Source organism: Dendrobates tinctorius, unplaced genomic scaffold (assembly GCF_039654945.1).
Source record: "Dendrobates tinctorius isolate UK_male_01 unplaced genomic scaffold, ASM3965494v1 ptg000011l, whole genome shotgun sequence".
Classification (NCBI taxonomy): domain Eukaryota; kingdom Metazoa; phylum Chordata; class Amphibia; order Anura; family Dendrobatidae; genus Dendrobates; species Dendrobates tinctorius.
Genome location: NW_027361679.1, coordinates 114,651,964 through 114,672,581, shown reverse-complemented (window position 1 = coordinate 114,672,581; position 20,618 = coordinate 114,651,964). Strand labels below are relative to the sequence as shown.

Genomic DNA, 20,618 nt, shown 5'->3' with positions numbered 1-20,618 from the left:
CACTGAACAGTGAAGTCATGCATGCACTCACTGGGATTTCAGGATCTGGCTATTGGCCACACTTTTTCCAGGTGAAGCAAATGTTTTCCATCTGTAAGTGTAGACAAAACTGCATTGCAAAACCACGGCTATTCACAGGCAGTTTTTGACTGTGTGGTCAAGAGACTTTAAATACTCCCTTAAAATGGTTGGCAGCATGATTCCGTGTAAGCTTTCCAGGTTCTCCTCTGCAGTTCTGAGGATGGAGGAGAATGTGACCAGACCCGTTCATCAGCGTCCTCCAATAGGAAAACAGCTTTCCCAAGTGAATTGTTTTTCGTAAGTATAAAAAAGTCAATTATTGGAGCTGATGGTCGATTTCTATGTATGGTGTCAGTTGATGTCACCTGCAGATACTAATGTGCACTAGTGGCATCCTGGATGTCAAAGAATTACTGAGGCAAGGGGATATTCTCACGGAAGGTTCTGTTTGCATCCGTTCTGGGGGATCTGTTGCAGATAATAGCAGAAAAGAAGCTCAGGATGATTAACTATTTTGTGCAGTCAAACAACAGATACTGTAAAAGCAGGGGTCCCCAACTGGTGTTTCGCAGGCCCATGATGCGTGCCCATCTACTAGCTTGGTGCATTGACAAACAGCTATGGAGAGAAAGTTTACACATAGTGACATGCGCTGATTTTTTTCTTGGATATGTGATTCTCTCAGATGTGTGAATAGACATGCGACACTCTAGGGGGTCCGAGTGCCATCTAATAAGTAACAGTAAAATTGGGCAGCAGTCAGACATGTGAATGCACCCCATGACAAAGCAGAATAATGGAAATACGGAACACAGATAGTGAGCAGAGACTAATAATTGCCTGGAAATGCCGTAACACTCATTCGCAAGGGTCCGATCTCATAAGGTGAGGACAGACTTTCCGTTAAGGCCTCATGTAGACCGATATTCACCAGTATTCGGTCAGCATGTCCGTTCTCCCCAATTTGCAAATCTTTCAATCGTTACAATGGCAAATCTGCACGCCATCAGTGATTTTCATGGACACAGTTCTATTTGTACGTTTGACCCCTGCCTCAGATGAACAGGGCTGAAATTTTTTTTGGTTGCAAACATATGGTCTGCAAAGGTACACAGGCTTGTGATTAGCGCCACAGGCAATAATGGGCATGGCTTCTATCTGTGAGAGGAACATGTACTGTACAGGGGAAATGGGCGTCTGAATGAGAAGGTAAAGTCCTCCTGCACGGTGGCACCCCAGCAGTCGTTTGGCAGATGCCATCTCTGACAACTATGGCAGTCTGTTAACAGCTACTCCTCACAATCGCCAGGGAGCGACTGTGCAGGAAAAATCCCTTTCACTCTGAGGACTGGTGAGGTTTGATTAGAAAGTAATGGCGAATTAAAGAGGCTATGGTATTGTTGGGTTACTGTATTGTGCTCTGCCACATTACGGCACGTGGTTATGTTACGGTAGCAGGAAGGCCGGCTCACACAGCCATATTTCAGAGGTGTCCAACACAGGACATGCCACTGTCGGAGTGGACAAGAGATTGCTACCAGCGTCAGTCTGGAGTCACTTCTACAATGCACTAGATTAGGTCCACAGTGGGTATGCTGCAGCACCGGGCTGAAATGACGGCACATCCCATTCTCTGAGCAGTGTATGCTTCAGCCTGTGGCTACCATACCATGTATCTTTGGTGCAACATCTTGGAGGGGGTTTAAATCAAACCTAGTAGAAACTCAGGCTTCCCAGTCCAAATAACATACATTAGATTAGATCTTGGACACGATGAGGCTGGTATACTTACTTTGAAACTCCATGCCAGAACAGCACAATAATCTTAAAAAAAAAAAAAAATAGCCATAAAGTTATGATTTGAATATTAGTCGGTCTGACAGATTTAAAGGAAGCCCACCAGCCTCATCAGGTCTATGAGACTGTACTGTAATATCTGGTGACAGATCTGGCCCGGCTGACATCACAACATCTTCGCAGTATAACATGAATATTGCTAAAGCAGTGGTCCGCTATTGATGAACTATCCCTCGAATAGGCCATCAGTATCAGATTGGTGGTGGTGCGACGCTCCCACCGATCAGCTGTATAGTGACCGCAGCGGAGTACAGCAGATACACGCCACTCATTCACTGTACAGATCTGATCGGTGGGGTGCCAGGAGTCACAATGGACAATAGCGCATCAGTATAAAGCACTGGACCACCCCTTTAAAGATCTACAGAGTGAAATGTCTGATTATAACAAGGGCTTTGATAAAGTGGCTCCCACTTAGGATAAGTCTTCTATACGAGCAGGCCCTAAGCCACTAACACGGCCCATCCATGTAAAAACTGGACACTTTGTAAAAGGGTCACCTGTCCTGTCCACATGTATTACCACAACGCTTATCATTGTAAAAGTGCAATACCAGAAACAACCAGGGGGCAAGGGAGGCGCTGTCTCTGGAAATAAGCAGCTACCTCCCTCCAACCCTCCGCCAGCTGATAAGGAGGCTCCTCACCTCCACATAGGCAGGTAGGAGAGGAGCAGTGCACTCGCTTTACGGCTCAGGCGTCTCCAAGGTAACCAGGTAGCGTCCCAGCAGCCATGAGGGACAACCGTCCGCACACAAGCCCCATTATTAGCGACACATGTAGTCACAGCACCCAGGTGGCACTGGACAAGTGGGCGGAGCGCCAGCCTCCCAGCAGAAGAGAGCAGTGTGGAGAGGGAGAGAATGGCCGCCAGGAGGGGGCAGCAGAGGAGTCAGTAGTGAGAGCAGAGAGCAGACAGGAAGCAGAGGCCGTAAAGCTTGGAGTAGCGGCGCCTCACTTTCTCACGCATCTCCCGTTCAGTGTCCAGGTCCCTCTGCAGCCCCTGCGCTCTGTCTTCAGCATCGTCGGCCTGCTGCTGGAGAGCCTGGATCTTCCTCTTCACCGCTTCCAGGGAGTTGAGTCCTGCCATTGTGTCTGGGAGCGGGAATGTGTGCGCTCCGGGTAGCTCCTTCCCTGCCGTAGGCGGAGTACAGGCTGCTGTAGTGACCGGTGCAGGTTACAGGCTACACTTCATAGACCGAGTGTGCAGCCACTACCGGCACAGCAGCAGCCTGAGGAGAATGCAGTCACTGAGTGGCAGCCAGGAATTCTTGGGTGAGGTCATAGCACGGGTGGGCGTGGCTACCTATGGGCGGTGACGTCAGCACGGGCAGGGCGTTTCCCGCCTTAAAAAGGAGCTCGGCTTTTTCGACTTATTTGGGAAAGAAACTGTGGATTTTTCTCCTGTTCCCGCCCCTCGCTGAGTGACTAAGGCCTCTGCTGGAAGTTCCGGCAGCTCCCAGGGCTGAGAGGGCTCGCCTGCCTTCCTGCTGGCACGGAGAGTAATAATGGCCTTTGTGCTAGCAGCTAATGCTGCAGAGTGAGATGGGCTTCCTAACGGGGGGGTGCGCCATGGGGCTCAGGTAACCGTGAGGTGAGAGAAGGCTGTGGCTCAGGTGTGTATACCGTAATATGGCGCTAATAAGCCACGGCGTAGTGACAACGCTGTAAGGCTGTGTGCACACATTGCGGATTTTGATGCATTTCTGCAGTGTTTTTGGATGTGTGGAATTGCATCAAATCCGCAGTGTAGTACAGTAACAATAAGGCCCTGTGCACATGGTGCGGATCCGCAGCAGAACTGCAGGTGATGTACAGTGCCATTATTGGCTATGGAAAACAAAATCCGCTGTGCACATGCTGTGGATTTTGTGCGGAATTAATAGAAGCAGTATGTCACTACTTTTGTGCGGTCTTGCTGCAGTTTTCCACCTGCTCCATTCTAGAAAACCGTATTAAATCCGCACAAAATATGCACTAAATCCGCAGGAAAGATGCCGGTCATTTGACATGCGGATTTCGTACATTCTGCGTGGAAAAATCCGCAGCAGAGTCCGCACCGTGTGCACATACCCTTAGGGTATGTGCGCACGTAGTTTTTAGGTGCTGCGGATTTCTCCCCGTGGATTTTATAAAATCCGCAGGTAAATTTCAGGTCAAAAGACCTGCGGATTAGGCTACGGTTTATCACCTCTACAATGGAGGAGTTGGTAATCCGCAGAAAAGAATTGACATGTCATTTCTTTCTGCAGATTTGAAACCGCAGCAAAACCGCGCTGAAAATTCCGCAGCATGTGCACTGCGGTTTCCATTTTACATAGAGTAAAATGGTATTGTACAACGCAGCAGATTCTGGTGCGGACCCGCAGGGCCAGACACGCTGTGTATCCGCAGCGTGTGCACACACCCTGATAGTCAATGGGAATTGGAGATTTCCTGTTCACATGCTATGGAAAAATCCGTGCCGATTTGCTGCATTTAATTTTCTGCAGCATGTCAATTCTTTGTGCGGATCCACAGCGTTTCTGCACTCATTGACTATACATTGAGTAAGGCAAATCCGCACATCGAAAACCGCATGACAATCCGCATGAATTCCACATGAAATCTGCAAGCGTTTTAGCCTGTTTTCTGCCAAGAGATGCAGATTCTGTGTGGAAATACAAGGGGACCACGTGAGTTAGGTCAGTGACAATGCTGTAATATGGAGCCCTATACGGGGGGACCATGTGCGTTAGGTCGGTGATAACAATGTAATCAGTGGGGCAAAGAGAGGGGACCACATAAGCTAAGTCTGTGACAACGCTGTAATATGGAGCCCCTGTGCAGAGGGCAGGGTTGTGGAGTCGGAGCCCACTTTGGTGGAGTCGTCATGGAAATTGAGGAGTCTGAGGTTTGGCTTACCAACTCCACAGCCCTGGCAGAGGGGACCACGTGAGCTAGGCTTGTGCCGTCACTGTGACAACATTGTAATATGGAGCCCTGTACAGCGAGGTGCAGGGGGATTATGTGAGTTAAGTCAGTGACAACGCTGTAATATGGAGCCCTGTACAGTGGGCGCAGCGGGGACCCTGTGAACTAGGCCTGTGCCAACACGGTGACCATGCTGTAATAAGGAGAAAGTCCTTTATTCCATCAGACAGTTACAGGACACTCTCCACATGACTCCGCACCTCGCAAGTCACATTTAATGTCCTGTAACTGTCTGATGGAATAAAGGACTTTCGTCATGAATGGAGTTGGTGAGTGCCGGCATGCCTTTTCTAATGTTATGGATCCATTCGTCTAGATGCAAAACACCTTGTATCCACAGCTGCATAGCTCACGAGTAGGGGAACCACCCTATGTCACAGGGATTGTATGAAAAGGACACTGGTGTCGCTTCCCATATACCTATTGGATTTTCAATTATTTGCTGTAATATGGAGCCCTGTACAGTGGGGCACAGAGAGACTACGTGAACTAGGTCTGTACCGACCTGGTGACAACGCTGTAATGTGAAGCCCTGTACAGCGGGGCGCATAGGGAACCACGTAAGCTTGGTCTGTGCCGACCCAGTGACAACACTGTAGAATGGAGTTCTGTACAGAGGGGACCACGTGAGCTAGGCCTGTGCCAACACTGTGACAACGTTGTAATATGGAACCCTGTACAGCGGGGCACAGAGAGTGGACCACGTGAGTTAGGTCTGTGCCGACATAGTGACAACGCTGTAATATTGTGTAGGAAGGATGACCTGGCATCATGATAGACTAGGTCAGTACCAGGGCTGTAAAGTCGGTGTCATGGAAACTGAGGCGTTTGAGTCGGAGTCTTGGCTTACCGACTCCACAGCCCTGGTCAGTTCCATATATGGCTAAACCAAACCTGTCCTTTTTTTTTTTTTTTTTTTTTTTTTTATTATTATTTTAGTAGTTATTAAAAAATAAAGTGATTGCTTGTCTTATTGCAGGGTGAGCCATCATTTCTGTATATATCATGTTGGGATAAATATGACATTGATTGCTTCTGACTGCATTTTTTTTCAGCTTTGCGGCAACCAATAAAAAATAAATTTTGTCTTTTTTTTCTGTGCACGTTGTTTACTAGAATTGTAGAGTTGGAAGGGACCTCCTGGGCCATCTGGTCCAACCCCCTGCTCAAAGCAGGATTTGCTAAATCATCCCAGACAGATGTCTATCCAGCCTCTGTTTGAAGACTTCTATTGAAGGAGAACTCACCACTTCTCGTGGCAGCCTGTTCCACTCATTGATCACTCTAACTGTCAAAAAGTTTTTTTCTAATCTGTGTCTCCTCACATTCAGTTTCATCCCATTGCTTCTAGTCTTTCCTTGTGCAAATGAGAGTAAAGATCCTTCTACAATGTGACAGCCCTTGAGATATTTGTAGACAGCTATTAAGTCTCCTCTCAGTCTTCTCTTTTGCAAGCTAAATATTCCCAAATCCTGCAACCTTTCCTCGTAAGACACAGTTTGCAGACCGGTCACCATTCTGGTCGCTCTTTTCTGAACTTGCTCCAGTTTGTTGATGTGTTTTTTAAAATGTGGCGCCCAAAACTGGACACAGTATTCCAGATGAGGTCTGACCAAAGAGTAGAGGGCAATAATGACCACGTGATCTTGACTGTATGCTTCTGTTAATACATCCTAGAATTGCATTTGCCTTTTTTGCTGCTGCATCACACTGTTGACTCATATTCAGTCTGTGATCTATTAGTATACCCAAGTCTTTTTCACATGTGCTGTTGCTTAGCCCTATTCCTCCCATTCTGTATATGCTATTTTTATTGCCCAGATGGAGTACTTTGCATTTTTCCCCGTTAAAAACCATTCTGTTAGTTGCTGCCCACTGCTCCAGTTTATATCTTTTTGAATCCTCTTTTCTAGTATTGGCTATCCCTCCTAGCTTTGTGTCATCAGCAAATTTAATCAGTTTACCCTCAATTCCTTCATCTAAATCGCTGATAAAGATGTTGAACAATACAGGGCCCAGGACAGAGCCCTGTGGTACCCCACTTGAGACATTCTTCCAACTGGATGTGCAGCCATTTACGACCACTCTTTGGGTCCGATCACTAAGCCAGTTGTAAATCCATCTAATAGTTGCCTTGTCCATTCTATACTTAGTCATTTTTTCAATAAGGATTACGTGAGATACTTTGTCAAATGCTTTGCTGAAGTCAAGATATACTATATCTTCAGCATTTTCCTGATCCACCCAATCAGTAATTCTGTCATAGAAGGAAATTAAGTTAGTCTGACATGACTTATTAGTTACAAACCCATGCTGACTCTGTTTAATCACTTCATTCTTATCCAGGTACTGACATACATGTTGTTTATGTTCAAAGATCTTTCCTGGTATAGAAGTCAGACTCACCGGCCTATAGTTGCCTGGGTCCACCTTCTTCCCCTTTTTTGAAGATAGGAACAACATTTGCTCTTCTCCAGTCTTCTGGGACTTCTCCTGTTCTCCAAGAATTTTCAAAGATTATGGAGAGGGGTTCAAAAATTTCTTCTGCTATCTCCTTCAGCACTCTGGGGTGTAATTCATCTGGACCTGGAGACTTGAATTCATTTAGGTTAGCTAAGTGTTTCCTCACTATCTTTCTGTTTATATATATCCTGGATTCTTCTATTCCCTTAATAGGACAGTGAAGAACAATTGATGTTACATTTCCTTTCTGAGAGAAAACATGCAAAATTGGAATTTAAAAGTTCGGCCTTCTCAACATCCTGGCTTAACATTTCATCCTGTAAAAATCCTATAGCATCTTTGACTTTTCTTTTACTTTTGACATATCCCCAAAATCCTTTATTGCTTTTCACGTCTCTTGGAAGCCTCAGTTCATTGTCAGCTTTACTAATCTGATTTGTGCCCTGCAGGTTCTGCAGACAGCATTATATTCTTCTTTAGATATGCCTCCCTCTTTCCATTTTATAAACATTTTTTTCTTCCTTTTTAGCATGTGCTTAAGTTTTGTGTTCATCCATCCTGGTTTCCTTAAATGCTTCCTATTCCCTCTTTTTGGAATTGTTAACAATTGTGCTTTGAGAATTTCATTTTTCAAGATTTCCCATCCTTCCTGTGCATTTTTGTCTTTAAGGATATCCAGCCATTGGATCCCTCCAATTCTCTTTTGGAGTTCCTTTAGAATCTACCTTTCTGAAATCTAACCTTGATGTGTGAGTCTTCACAGATCTTCCTCCTCTAGTAATCCAAAATTCTAAAATAGCATGGTTGCTGCCTCCTAGGGTCCCAGCCACTTTTACCTCCTCAACCATTTCCTCCCTGTTTATATGAATTAGATCCAAGCTAGCAGTTCCCCTTGTTTTCTCCCCTACCTTTTGGAAGATAAAGTTGTCAGCAAGAGAGGATAAGAATTTCCTTGACCTGTTAGTTTTGCCTGAGAGAGATTCCCAACAAATGTCTGGATAGTTGAAATCTCCCATGACAACTGTCATATTTTTTGGAGAACTTGGCCATTTGATGCATAAAGAGTTCATCCATGTCTTCAGCTTGCACAGGTGGCCTGTAGTAAATGCCTACAATGGTGTCCTTTCCATTGTTCTGTCCATGTATTCTTACCCAAACAGTTTCCACAGAACTCCCAGTCTCTGAAGCTTCAATCTCTGTGCACTTATACGTGTTTTTAACATACAATGCGACACCACCTCCTCGTTTATCAAGTCTGTTTCTTGCATATAACTTGTATGCTTCTAGCCTTGTATTTCAATCATGTGTATTGTCCCACCAAGTTTCAGTGATTCCAATGACCTCATATTTCTTTTCCTGCGTTAGTAGTACCAGTTCTCCTTGTTTGTTGCCCATGCTTATTAGTATAGAAACATTTTAGTTTGTGATTGGTTTCTCTTTCTCCAATATTTTTTATTTAGATTTTTTTTTTGTCTTTGTTCTTCAATTTCTAATAGCGGAATCCTCAATAGCATTTGTCAGTTGCATGGCTTTTTCTGCCCTTTTGCTTCCCTTCCCACATTGTTCTAGTTTAAAGCTCTCCTGATGAGTGTAGCAAGGCGACTTCCAAATACATGTTTTCCAGTCTTCGTAAGGTGCACCCCATCTCTAGCAAGTAGTCCATCATATAGATTCACTCCATGATCCAGAAATCCAAATCGTTGCTGATGGCACCGTCGATGTAGCCAGTTGTTCACCTGCAGAATCTTATTCCACCTCCTTGTTCCATGGCCATCCACTGGGAGGATGGAAGAGAAGACCACCTGCGCTCCCAGTTCTTTCACTTTCTTTCCTAAGTTTTCAAAGTCACTGCAGATGGTTTCCAGGTCCTTTCTTGCTGTGTTATTTGTCCCCACATGTATTAGCAGGAATTGGAAGTCATCAGTAGGTCTGAAGAGTCCTGATATCCTGTCAGACACATCTTTAATTTTTGCACCTGGAAGACAGCACATTTCTTGAAGTTATATCCGGTCTGCAGATAGCGGCCTCTGTTCCTCTCAACAGGGAATCCCCCATGACCACCACTCTCCTTTCTTCTTCACAACATTTTTCTTTCTCCATCCCGGAGGATTCTGAGGGTATGAGCACATGCTGTGGATTTGGCTGCGCGGCTTTTGTAAAATCCGCAGGTAAATCTGCAAGTCAAAAGACCTGCGGATTTACCTGCGGATTGCGCTGTGGTTTTGCCCTGTGGTTTTTCATCTCCACATTGGAGGAGATGGCAAACTGCAATGGAATCCGCAGAAAGAATTGACATGGCAATTCTTTCTGTGGTTTCAAAACCACGCGGAAAAATCCGCACCGTCTGCACAGCGGTTTTTTATTCCCATAGGGAATAATGGTACTGTACACCGCAGCAAAAACTGCTGTGGCCTGCAGCGACCAAATCCGCTGCGGAACCGCAGCAGAATCCTCAGCGTGTGCACACACCCTTAAGGTCTACAAGGTTGCTGTTTGTGGGAAAAGTCTTATCCTGATGTATTTCTTCATCGTTTTCCTGCGTAAGAGCCTGGTACTGGTTCCTGAGCAGTATGGGCGCTGAATGCCTCCCGATCCTCCTGCTTCTCTGGGTCACATGTTTCCATTCCTCTGTTTCTTCAGGTGCACGAATTTCTTCTTTCTGTAACATGAAGAGATAGACAGAGCAGAATTAAGAACTCTTCTCCTTCCTTAATGATCTTCAATGTAGCTAACCTCTCCGAGATTTTGCAACTTTTCCTCCAACAGGGACACAAGCTTGCATTTGTGGCATGTGAAGTTCGGCTTTTCCACTGGTAAGTCTGTGAACATATAGCAAGAAATGCAGCTCACCAAATGGCTTCTGGCCTCTTCCATATTGTTATTGTTTGAAAAACGAGCCAAATTTCCTCTTTTCAGCTTCAAAAGCCAAAATCCAGTGATCGTTGAGCTCGCGGAGACTCTTCACTTATCCCAGAAGGCACTGGGAATATGCAAATGATCTCAGGACTCTTCCCCTGGTTTGGGTTAGTTGGGTTAATTTGACAGATTGGACTTTTATGGCAATAATGCCGCATGTGTGTTTTTTAATATCAGTTTTAGCTAAGGATAAAGGGGTTGATTCAAACTTAACCCCTTAATGTCCAATGACGGACACAGTCCGTCATCGGACATCTCCCCTGCTTTGATGAGGGCTCCGGCGCTGAGCCCGCATCAAAGCCGCTACATGTCAGCTGTTATGAACAGCTGACATGTGCCCGCAATAGGCGCGAGCGGAATCGCCGTCCGCCCGCTCCTATTAACTAGTTAAATGCCCGCTGTCAAAGCTGACAGCGGGCATTTAAATAGCATTTCTGGCCGCCGGGCCGGAAATGACGTCATCGCCGACCCCCCCCCGTCACGTGATCGGGGGTCGGCGTCACGTTGCCTGGACAACCAGAGGTCTCTATGAGACCTCTATGGTTGTTCCAGGCATAAGGCTTTCAGCGCCACCCGGTGGTCGGCGCTGAAAGCACAGCAGTAAATCTGCTACATATGGGCGATCTGCTCATCGCCCATGTGTAGCAGAGCCGATTGGGTTGCGCAGGCTTCTAGCCTCCTATGGAGGCTATTGAAGCATGCCAAAAGTAAAAAAAAAAAAAATGCTTAAAAATAAAAAAAATTAAAAAAACATAAGTTCAAATCACCCCCCTTTCGCCCCAATCAAAATAAAACAGTAAAAAAAAAATCCCACATACACATATTAGGTATCGCCGCGTTCAGAATCGCCCGATCTATCAATAAAAAAAAGCATTAACCCGATCGCTAAACGGCGTAGCGAGAAAAAAATTAAAAACGCCAGAATTACGTTTTTTTGGTCACCAAGACATTGCATTAAAATGCAATAACGGGCGATCAAAAGAACGTATCTGCACAAAAGTGGTATCATTAAAAACGTCAGACCGGCACGGAAAAAATAAGCCCTCACCCGACCCCAGATCATGAAAAATGGAGACGCTACGGGTCTCGGAAAATTGCACAAATATATTATTTTTTTTTTTTTTTTTTTTTTTAGCAAACTTTGGATTTTTTTTTTCACCACGTAGATAAAAGAGGACATAGACATATTTGGTGACTATGAACTAGTAATGACCTGGAGAATCATAATGGCAGGTCAGATTTAGCATCTAGTGAACCTAACAAAAAAGCCAGGCAAAAAACAAGTGTGGGATTGCACTTTTTTGGCAATTTCACCGCACTTGGAATTTTTTTCCCGTTTTCGAGTATACGACATGCTAAAACCAATGGTGTCATTTAAAAGTACAACTCGTCCCGCAAAAAATAAGCCCTCACATGGCCATATAAACGGAAAAATAAAAAAGTTATGGCTCTGGAAAGAAGGGGAGGGATAAATGAAAATGCAAAACCAAAAATACCCCTGGTCGTTCAGGGGTTAATGTTTCATAAGTTTTTTTTTTTTTTTCTCACTGGAGGTTCAAGGTGCTAATAAATACAATCGTATGATCTCTTGTACTTTATACTACTGTACTGCTGGATATAGTAAAAATCAGTCTCCTTTTGAAGCCGAGCCACAGGCAGGGTTATAACAGAGCTCCGTGATGTCTTAGCAATCTCTCGGTATAGAATAGCGTGCCCTCATACCGCCACATTGTTAATATTGTTGCCAGAGATTGAGGTTCTGTTTGGGAGAAAATACTGTAATTAACTATTACCCAGTCCTTAAATCTGTGCTATAAAAACAGCCAATGGTGTTCCTCTTCTGAATTCTAGAATGTGTCCAGATACTGTATGTGGCATTGCTATACCTGGAACAACTTGCTTAGCAGTTTATAGGGTGTGTCTCTCTGGCACAAGCTGGGTACAACATATATAGACAGCACAAAGAATACCTTAAGGCGTGTACTAAGTCACTCATCAAGGCTTTTCCTTTCTGAGTTTTGTCTTCAAACAGCAGCTTACGACCACATATGGGGTATTGCAGACTTGTGAACATGTTAGTCCAAAATCTTACAACATATTAGAAAAATTATTTTAAGGGCAGTGTCACACAGATGCCAATTCTCATGAGAGTGAATCGTGCCCATTCTGCTAATGACACTCAGGTATTTGAGTGTGAGCCGAGTGTGCAATGTGCTCAAATCCTCTCACATGAGAGAATCGCAGCACATGTGCGGGGGAGACCAAGAAAGTAACTTCTCTTTTACTCTTTGCCACGACAGCACCCACTGGAGAGAAATAGAAATAAAAGGGGCGGTCCGCTTCTCAGTTGGTTTCCTGTTCCTATGGGAACTGCAGGATTTTTTCCCTACAGAAGAATACCTGGTCCAAGTGAGCCGCCTGTGTAACTGTAGACCTGGTCTCGTCTTTGGCACCTCCGAGCATGGCTGTTGTCTGTACATCATAGTGCCTCTGTGCATCATATTGCATCATTGTGCCTCTATTCATCATTGTGCCTCTATGCATCATATTACCTCTATGCATCACATTGCATCATGGGATATTATAGTGATTTAGGCTATGCAGAGTGGGCAGGGCTCTACACTCAGCTTTATATACAGTATATCTACTATAAAATTGTCTAATTCTGTCTTTCTGTCTGTAATGGAAATCCCACCTCGCTGATTGGTCGCGGCCTATCAGCGACAGTTGCTTAGTCGTCGTGGCAACACAGCCGCATTGCTTATTGTACAGGCACATTGCAGCCGTTAAAGGCATCACTGCTGCATTGCTCATTACACAGGCACAGTCCTGTGCATATACTGGAGTACAATACATTAGGTAATTAGGTAACAGTAGAACAGTGACTGCAGCTCTGGGTGTGACTTGCGTACAATACATTAGGTGACAGCAGAAAAGTGAATGCAGCTCTGGGTGTAACTGGAGTACAATACATTAGGTAAGATCTAAACCGTGACTGCAGCTCTAGGAGTAACTGGAGTACAATACATTAGGTAACAGCAGAACAGTGACAGCAACTCTGGGTGTAACTGGAGTACAATACATTTGGTAAGATCTGAACAATGACTGCAGCTCTGGCTGTAACAGGAGTATAATACCGTTCTGCTCTTACCTAATGTGACTGCAGCTCTGGGTGTAACTGGACTACAATACATTAGGTAAAAGCAGAACAGTGACCGCAGCTCTGGGATTAACTGGAGTCCAATATATTAGATAACAGCAGAACAGTGACAGCAACTCTGGGTGTAACTGGAGTACAATACATTAGGTAACAGCAGAACAGTGACTGCAGTTCTGGCTGTAACTGGAATATAATACACTAGATGGTGGCCCGATTTTATCGCATCGGGTCTCTGTTAAGCATTACTGGGACCGGAAGATGCCGGGAGCGTGGAGAGAGGAGAGAAAGAGTCCAGGGCCATCGGGAGGTGAATATATCACTATTTTTTATTTTAGCAGAGACTCTAGAATACCCGATGCGATAGAATCGGGCCACCAACTAGTATAGATATAATCATTATAATTTGTTATAACTAACCGTAGTTACTATGCCCAGGCAGCGCTGGGCTCATCAGCTTGTAGTAAATATAATACAGCTCCCCATAGCATATAATGTAGCCCCATCAAAAACTATGATGCAATCCTCCATCATTGCATTATATTCTATCACCCATGAGATGTCGTTGTCAAGCTTTAATTGATGCTCAAGACCACATGACAAGCTACTGAAACATTAACATTTGTTGGGGGTTATAACCACCACTCTTATTGGCTTTTGTTTCGATAAATTGTTTGAGGTGAGGAAATCACCATTGCATGCTTCTACTACTTAAATGCCCTACTGTACTTTCATTATAAAATATCATTGTAGCTTGAACTTTTTAAGTATTCCATACATTTAATTCAAAAGCCAAATGTCCCTAACTTTTTGGGTGCAGTGTATGTGTATTTTTCCTTGGTAAAGAAAACCCCTTCACAGCATCTAGTTTTTACCCTTCGCCACGACAGCACCCACTGGGGAGGTATCGGATCCGCCCCTTTGGAACAGGAAATCCTACAGAAAGATAAAAGGGGGCGGTCCGCCTTTCCTCCTCAGTTTTGGTTTCCTGTTCCCAGGGAACCCCAGGATTATGCTTCAGGAAGACATACCTGGGCTTGTGCACGCCGCCTGTGCAGTATCCGCGAGAACGGCAGGGGCTGCGGTCCAGAGGCAGCGTCGGGGGAGGTTCCATCAGACGGCTCCCCCCCTCGTCTGATGGGGGTGATGACCGGGTCCGGGAGGGGCCGCTCCGTCTCGCCTGGGAGCGCGCCAGGTAGAGCCCATCTCTCAGAGGCCGCCGCTGCAGGAGCAGTAAGTGCGCCAGTGGCGCGGAGGAAAAAAAAAAGATCCAGGCAGCGGTAGCTGCAGCGTCATGCTGAGAGGCGCGGGCTACATACAGAACGGCGGCGTGGGAGCTGGCCGGCGCAGATGCTCCAAGCCCCGGAAGTAATGGGTGAACTTCCAGGGCACGATGGCTGAGGCGGCGCAAGTGAACCAGGAAGGGAGGAGGAGCAACTTCCGAGAAGAAAAAAAGAGGGAAAGAATATTTAAACATAGCGCCGCGGGGTAAGTGGCGATGAGCCATGTCATCTCCAGGGGAAGTGCACGCTCCAGCAGGGGACTCCGCTGGGGGCAGCTCCTCCAGGGACCGTGCTGCCAGGGGATCCACGGACACCGCTCACAGGAGTGAGGTGGGAGAATCAAGATCCAGGACATGGTCTCAGCCATCTGATTCGGTAAAGCTTCACTGGGTCAGTGTGCAATATATATCTATATATACTCTGCCTATTAAGCTGACATTCCCCCTCTCCTTTCGCCGTGTCTCCCCCTCTTCCAGGCGAAGAAAAAAAGATCCAAACACAAAGAATGCGCTTTATGCGCTCAGGCTCTCCCTGACTCCTACCCCAAAAAGCTCTGTAAGCAATGCACCAGAGAGACTAGACAAGGGACCGCAGTGTCATCAAAGGACATTCGGACTACAATTAGGGAGGAACTACAGGCTATCACCCGTGCCAGTACTCCCTCAGAAACTAGGAGCAAAAAACAAATGACTCTCGGCTCCGATTCAGAGGAGGAACAGGGGATAATCTCCGATTCCTCACTAACATCGTCATCAGAAATTGAGGGACGATCATGTTTTCCCCTGGATAGTGTGGATAACTTAGTCAAATCTGTAAGGAACACTATGGGGTGGAGAAGACAAAGGGCGTCCAAACCACGCAAGAAATAAAGTTTGCGGGTTTGGCGGAAAGGAAAAGGAGAGCGTTTCCAGTAATACCGGCAATTAAGGCCCTAATAAAGAGAGAATGGGAAAAACACGATCAAAGAAGTTTTCTCCCATCGGCCTCAAAGAGGAAATATCCATTTAGCGATGACGAGCTTTTGAAATGGACCAAAATTCCAAAGGTTGATGCTTTAGTAGCTTCTACCTTGAAGCAGTCAACTATTCCAGTAGAGGATGAGGGCTTACTGTCTGACCCACAAGACCGTAAAGCAGAGTCATCATTAAAAAGGTCTTGGGAATCTACTACAGGCATTTTTAAGCCAGCACATGTACCGCCAGGTCAATGCTCGTGTGGTTGGACCAATTTGATCAACAGATCAAGCAGAAGGTGTCTAGGGAAAAACTACAGGCCACTATTCCATAAATTAGAGGGGCGGCAGCCTTCATGGCCGATGCATCGGCAGACACCGTGCGGCTAGCAGCGAGATTGGCGGGTCTTGTAAACAACACCAGGCGGGCACTATGGATGAAAAGCTGGAAGGGGGACGCGCAATCAAAATCTAAGATTTGCGCAACCCCGTGCGAGGGTGAGTTTCTCTTTGGGAAAGCCCTGGACGACATACTCGCCAAAGCGAAAGAAAGAAGGCTTTCCCTGATTCTTCTTTCCCTTTCTACAGGAGAACCTTTAAAAGGCGACCGTTTGGGAAAAGGAGACAAACGGATAGATCAACTAGATGGGCCACAAAAGAAGAGAGGCAAAAGGGTAGCATGTTTAGAGGTTCAACATTCCGAAAAGAAAATAAATACTGAACAATCAGTCCCCCCAGTAGGGGGTAGACTGAAATTTTTTTTCTCAAAATGGGAACAAATAACTTCAAGTTCATGGATTCTAAGTATAATTAAAGAAGGAATAAAATTAGAATTCCTTCAAATTCCTCACGATTTATTTATCACAACCCACCCGCCTTAACTCAATAGGGCAACAAAAGGCCCTCGAAGTAGAGATTCGGAGCCTACTATCCAAGGGGGTTTTAGTAAAAGTCCCAGGGGGACAAGAAGGTAGAAATTTCTACTCTCCCTTATTTTTAGTTTCCAAACCAGATGGTACGTTTAGGACAATCATAAAGTTAAGGAGGCTTAATATGTGTAATGGCGGGAATTGACTTAGAAGATACTTACTGTCATCTCCCTATTTATGACAGATACCAAAAGTACCTAAGGGTCGCAGTGGTATTCGAAGGCAAGATTCATCATTTTCAGTATACGGCCATGCCCTTCGTTCTCACTACAGCACCGAGAATCTTCACCAAAGTGATGTTAGAGGTGATGGCCTATCTTCGTCAGAAAGACACCCTAATCGTGCCTTACCTGGATGACTTCTTAGTTATCGGGAACTCGATCACTCAGTGTACTAGACGTTTTGCTGATACGGTCTCATCTTTGCAGGATCTAGGCTGGATCATCAACTTCCAGAAGTCCAGACTGGTTCCACACTCCCTTCAGATGTTCTTAGGGTTCCAGTTAGACTCTACGACCTAGAAATGTCTGCTCCCTCAGGTTAAAATTGCGCTCATAAAAGATAAAGTTGAGGCAGCAATGAACAGACCACGTGGGCCCAATATCACATCCGAACACTGCAACATCAGATCCTCCAAGAGAACAGGTGACACGGTGGTCACCTTGAGGACAAGATAACCTTATCCCAGGATGTCTTGACTTCTCTAGAATGGTGGCTAGATGGTAACCATCTGTCCACGGGAGTCCCATGGGTAATAATACCATCCCATATCTTAACCACCGACGCTAGCCCCCACGGCTGGGGAGCCCATATGGGGAATAGTTTCTGTCAAGGAAGGTGGAGTAGGGACGAACTGTGCTACTCATCTAATTTAAAGGAGCTGACGGCAGTATATTATGCTCTACATCATTTTCTTCCAGCAGAAGCATGTCAGGATCTTATCGGACAACACCACCACAGTGGCCTATTTAAACAGACAGGGAGGTACTCGATCAGAAACTCTGATGTCTTCTGCGGCAAGAACCTTAAACTTAGCCGAAAATTATTTGTTGTCCCTCTCTGCCCTCCATATCAAGGGATAGAACAACCAAGAGGCAGACTTCTTAAGCCGACACACACTTCGGCAAGGGGAGTGATGCCTCAATCACTGAATTTTCAAGGACATAGTAGCTCTATTGGGGCAGCCTCAGGTGGACCTCTTTGCTACGAAGGAGAACAGACAAAAATATTTGCCTCCCTGTCCCCATCCGATCATCCAGACATACTGGACGCCCTCCAGGCCTCATGGAAATTCAACCTGGCGTATGCCTTTCCTCCGATAATCCTACCACAGGTCATTCAGAAGATCAGAGAGGACAAGGTGAGAGTGATTTTGATAGCACCATTCTGGCCCAAGAGACTGTGGTTCTCATGGCTACGAACCATGTCGGTGTCAGATCCTTGGGTTCTCCCTTCGATTCCCAACCTACTCTCCCAAGGCCCTTTTTTCCACGCCCAAGTGGACAGCTTACACTTGACGGCGTGGAATTTGATAGGCAGCTACTAAGATCAAGAGGGTTTTCTGAAACACTAATTGCTACACTCCTACAGAGCAGGAAGCAGTCCGCTACTCAGATTTATACAAGAATATGGAAAAAATTTCTGCAGTTCCATACAACCCCTCATACCACAGAAATTCCGATAGTTCCTATCTTGGAATTTCTACAAAGAGGGAAAGAATTAGGGCTAGCAGTAAACACGCTGAAGGTCCAAGTGTCCGCATTAGGGGCACTGTATGGCTACAATATAGCAGGGAATAAGTGGGCATCACAATTTATTACAGCTTGCGAACGATCGGCTCCTGTTCACATACCTGCAATCCCTCCGTGGGACCTAAATTTGGTCTTAGATGCCCTAACGGAAGCCCCCTTCGAACCAATAGACACAATATCTCTGAAATATTTGTCACTCAAGACGGCCCTCTTAGTAGCACTAACGTCTGCTAGGAGGGTGAGCAACATCCAAGCTCTATCCATAGACCCGCCCTTTTTTCAGATATACCAGGATGGGTTGATATTAAAACCAGACCCCTCATACCTTCCTAAGGTATCAACAAAATTCCATAGATCTCTAGAGATACTCCTCCCGACCTTCTTTAGAGATCCCTCCACTCCTGAGGAGCAGAAATTCTACACCTTGGATGTTAGAAGAACTGTCCTAAAATACATTGAGAGGTCCAGGGGCTGGAGGCAGTGCAGGGCCCTGTTCATATCTTTTCAGGGCTGTAAAAAAGGGTACGGAGTAACGAAGAGCACCTTATCCCGATGGATTAGGGATGCCATCCATTTAGCCTACTCCGCGAGAAGTGAAGATCCTCCGGAGAACATCAGAGCACATTCTACCAGAGCAATGGCATCCTCCTGGGCCGAGAGGGGAGACATTCCAATCGAAGCCATATGTAAGGCGGCAATTTGGTCAACCCCTTCTATCTTCTATAATCACTATAGACTTGACCTCTCATCAACTTCTGACCTAAGCTTTGGCAGGACTGTCCTTGGTACGGTGGTCCCACCCAGGTGATGGTCTCTGGAATCTCTCCAGTGGATGCTATCATGGCGAAGGGTAAAAAGCCGGATTACTTACCGGTAATGCTCTTTTAATGAGTCCACGACAGCACTCGCTCACTTCCCTCCCTATCAAGTTATCAATAGCAATAAATATACCACATATTAAAGTGTATCTCCTAAAGATGAATAAGTAAATTTGGAAACGCAAAGACATTGCCTAACTCTTGGCGGTCCTCCTGGTACTCTGAAAAACAAAACTGAGGAGGAAAGGCGGACCGCCCCCTTTTATCTTTCTGTAGGGTTTCCTGTTCCAAAGGGGCGGATCCGAAACCTCCCCAGTGGGTGCTGTCGTGGACTCATTAAAAGAGCATTAGGCCTGTTTCACACTTCAGTTTTTCCTGTCAGTCCAAATCCGCCAAAATAGCGGAAAACGGATCCGCAGGTGGACTGACAAGAACGGGTGGCATCGGATCGGCGGATGTACGGATCCGCCGAAGTTGAAAAATTAAAGGAACCGCGCCTGTGAAAAAAAAAAGTAAAAATACCGGCGATGTAGCGCTGTCCGTGAGCGGGCATGGTGACGCGGGAGCTGTGGGCACGGAGGGATCAGCAGCGGTGAAGTAGCGGGAGCAGCAGCGGTGGTCGCGGCATCAGTAGGTGCGCTGTCGTGGAGAAGTTGCCGTAAAGGAGCGGCGATGTGGAGGAGAGAGAGATCTCTCGGGACAGCAGCAGCGATGTGGAGGGGTATGTCGTGGAGGAGAGAGAGAGATTGATTTTATATCCAGCAGCCAGCCAGAAATGCGGGTGAATTTAGTAAATAGCGGATCCGGAGAACAAAATAACGTTACATGCTCCCTCCGGGCCGCTGAGCGGACGCCAAAATCTTGGCGGATCCGTACAAAAGCGGATCGAACGGACGACCATCCGTCAAGATCTGCTGATAATGCAAGTCTATGAGGAAATAAACGGATCCGCCAAGAAAAATGGCGGATCCGTTTTTTTTTTTTCAAATCGGCGGATCTTGACTGATGGTCACAAACGGAAGTGTGAAACAGGCCTTACCGGTAAGTAATCCGGCTTTTGCCAGAAACACTATCAAAGAGGTGACTATAATTTTCAAGTTGTACAAGTAAAGATGCCGGTGTGAATGTAAATCTAGAGGGTTTATTTCAAAGTCCAAGCCGCTGGTAACACTCAAGAACAGAAAGACCAGTGTCACGATTCCTCCTATCAGTGTGTCGACACAGTGAATGACAGTTGTCATCCAATCTATGACAGGGGCGTGCTGAACTGTCGGTATGGTGCTTGACAGCTCAGCCGTCCAATCGAATGCTGAGCTGTTAGTGTCTTGAGTGACAGTTTAACCATCCAATCAAGACCAAGGTGTACTGGGGTTTCATCTATGTGTCTGTTCAGTGTAATTCCATGACTATTTTGACAGCTCTCTGCCTTAGGGCTCATACTCACATGCGTGAAACTTAGATGAGTCTCACGCATTAATACCCGGCACTGCTGCTGGCAC

The 20,618-nt window shown here is 45.8% G+C and overlaps 1 protein-coding gene across 5 annotated transcripts in view; it reads right to left on the bottom strand.

Annotated features, from left to right (window-relative positions):
* Positions 1–20,618, bottom strand: part of TPM4 (tropomyosin 4) — a 156,895-nt gene that overhangs the window by 20,617 nt on the left and 115,660 nt on the right. The window contains exon 1 of one of the 5 annotated variants that reach the window (XM_073546388.1): positions 2,836–3,154. The exons of 2 other annotated variants lie outside the window; for them this stretch is intronic. In XM_073546388.1, coding sequence (XP_073402489.1) covers positions 2,836–2,967 — 132 coding nt within the window. In that variant the 5' untranslated portion in view covers positions 2,968–3,154. Of the gene's footprint in view, positions 1–2,524; positions 2,653–2,835; positions 3,155–20,618 lie in introns of those variants that run through there. 2 more of the 5 variants (XM_073546362.1, XM_073546373.1) reach the window with 2 other exon arrangements.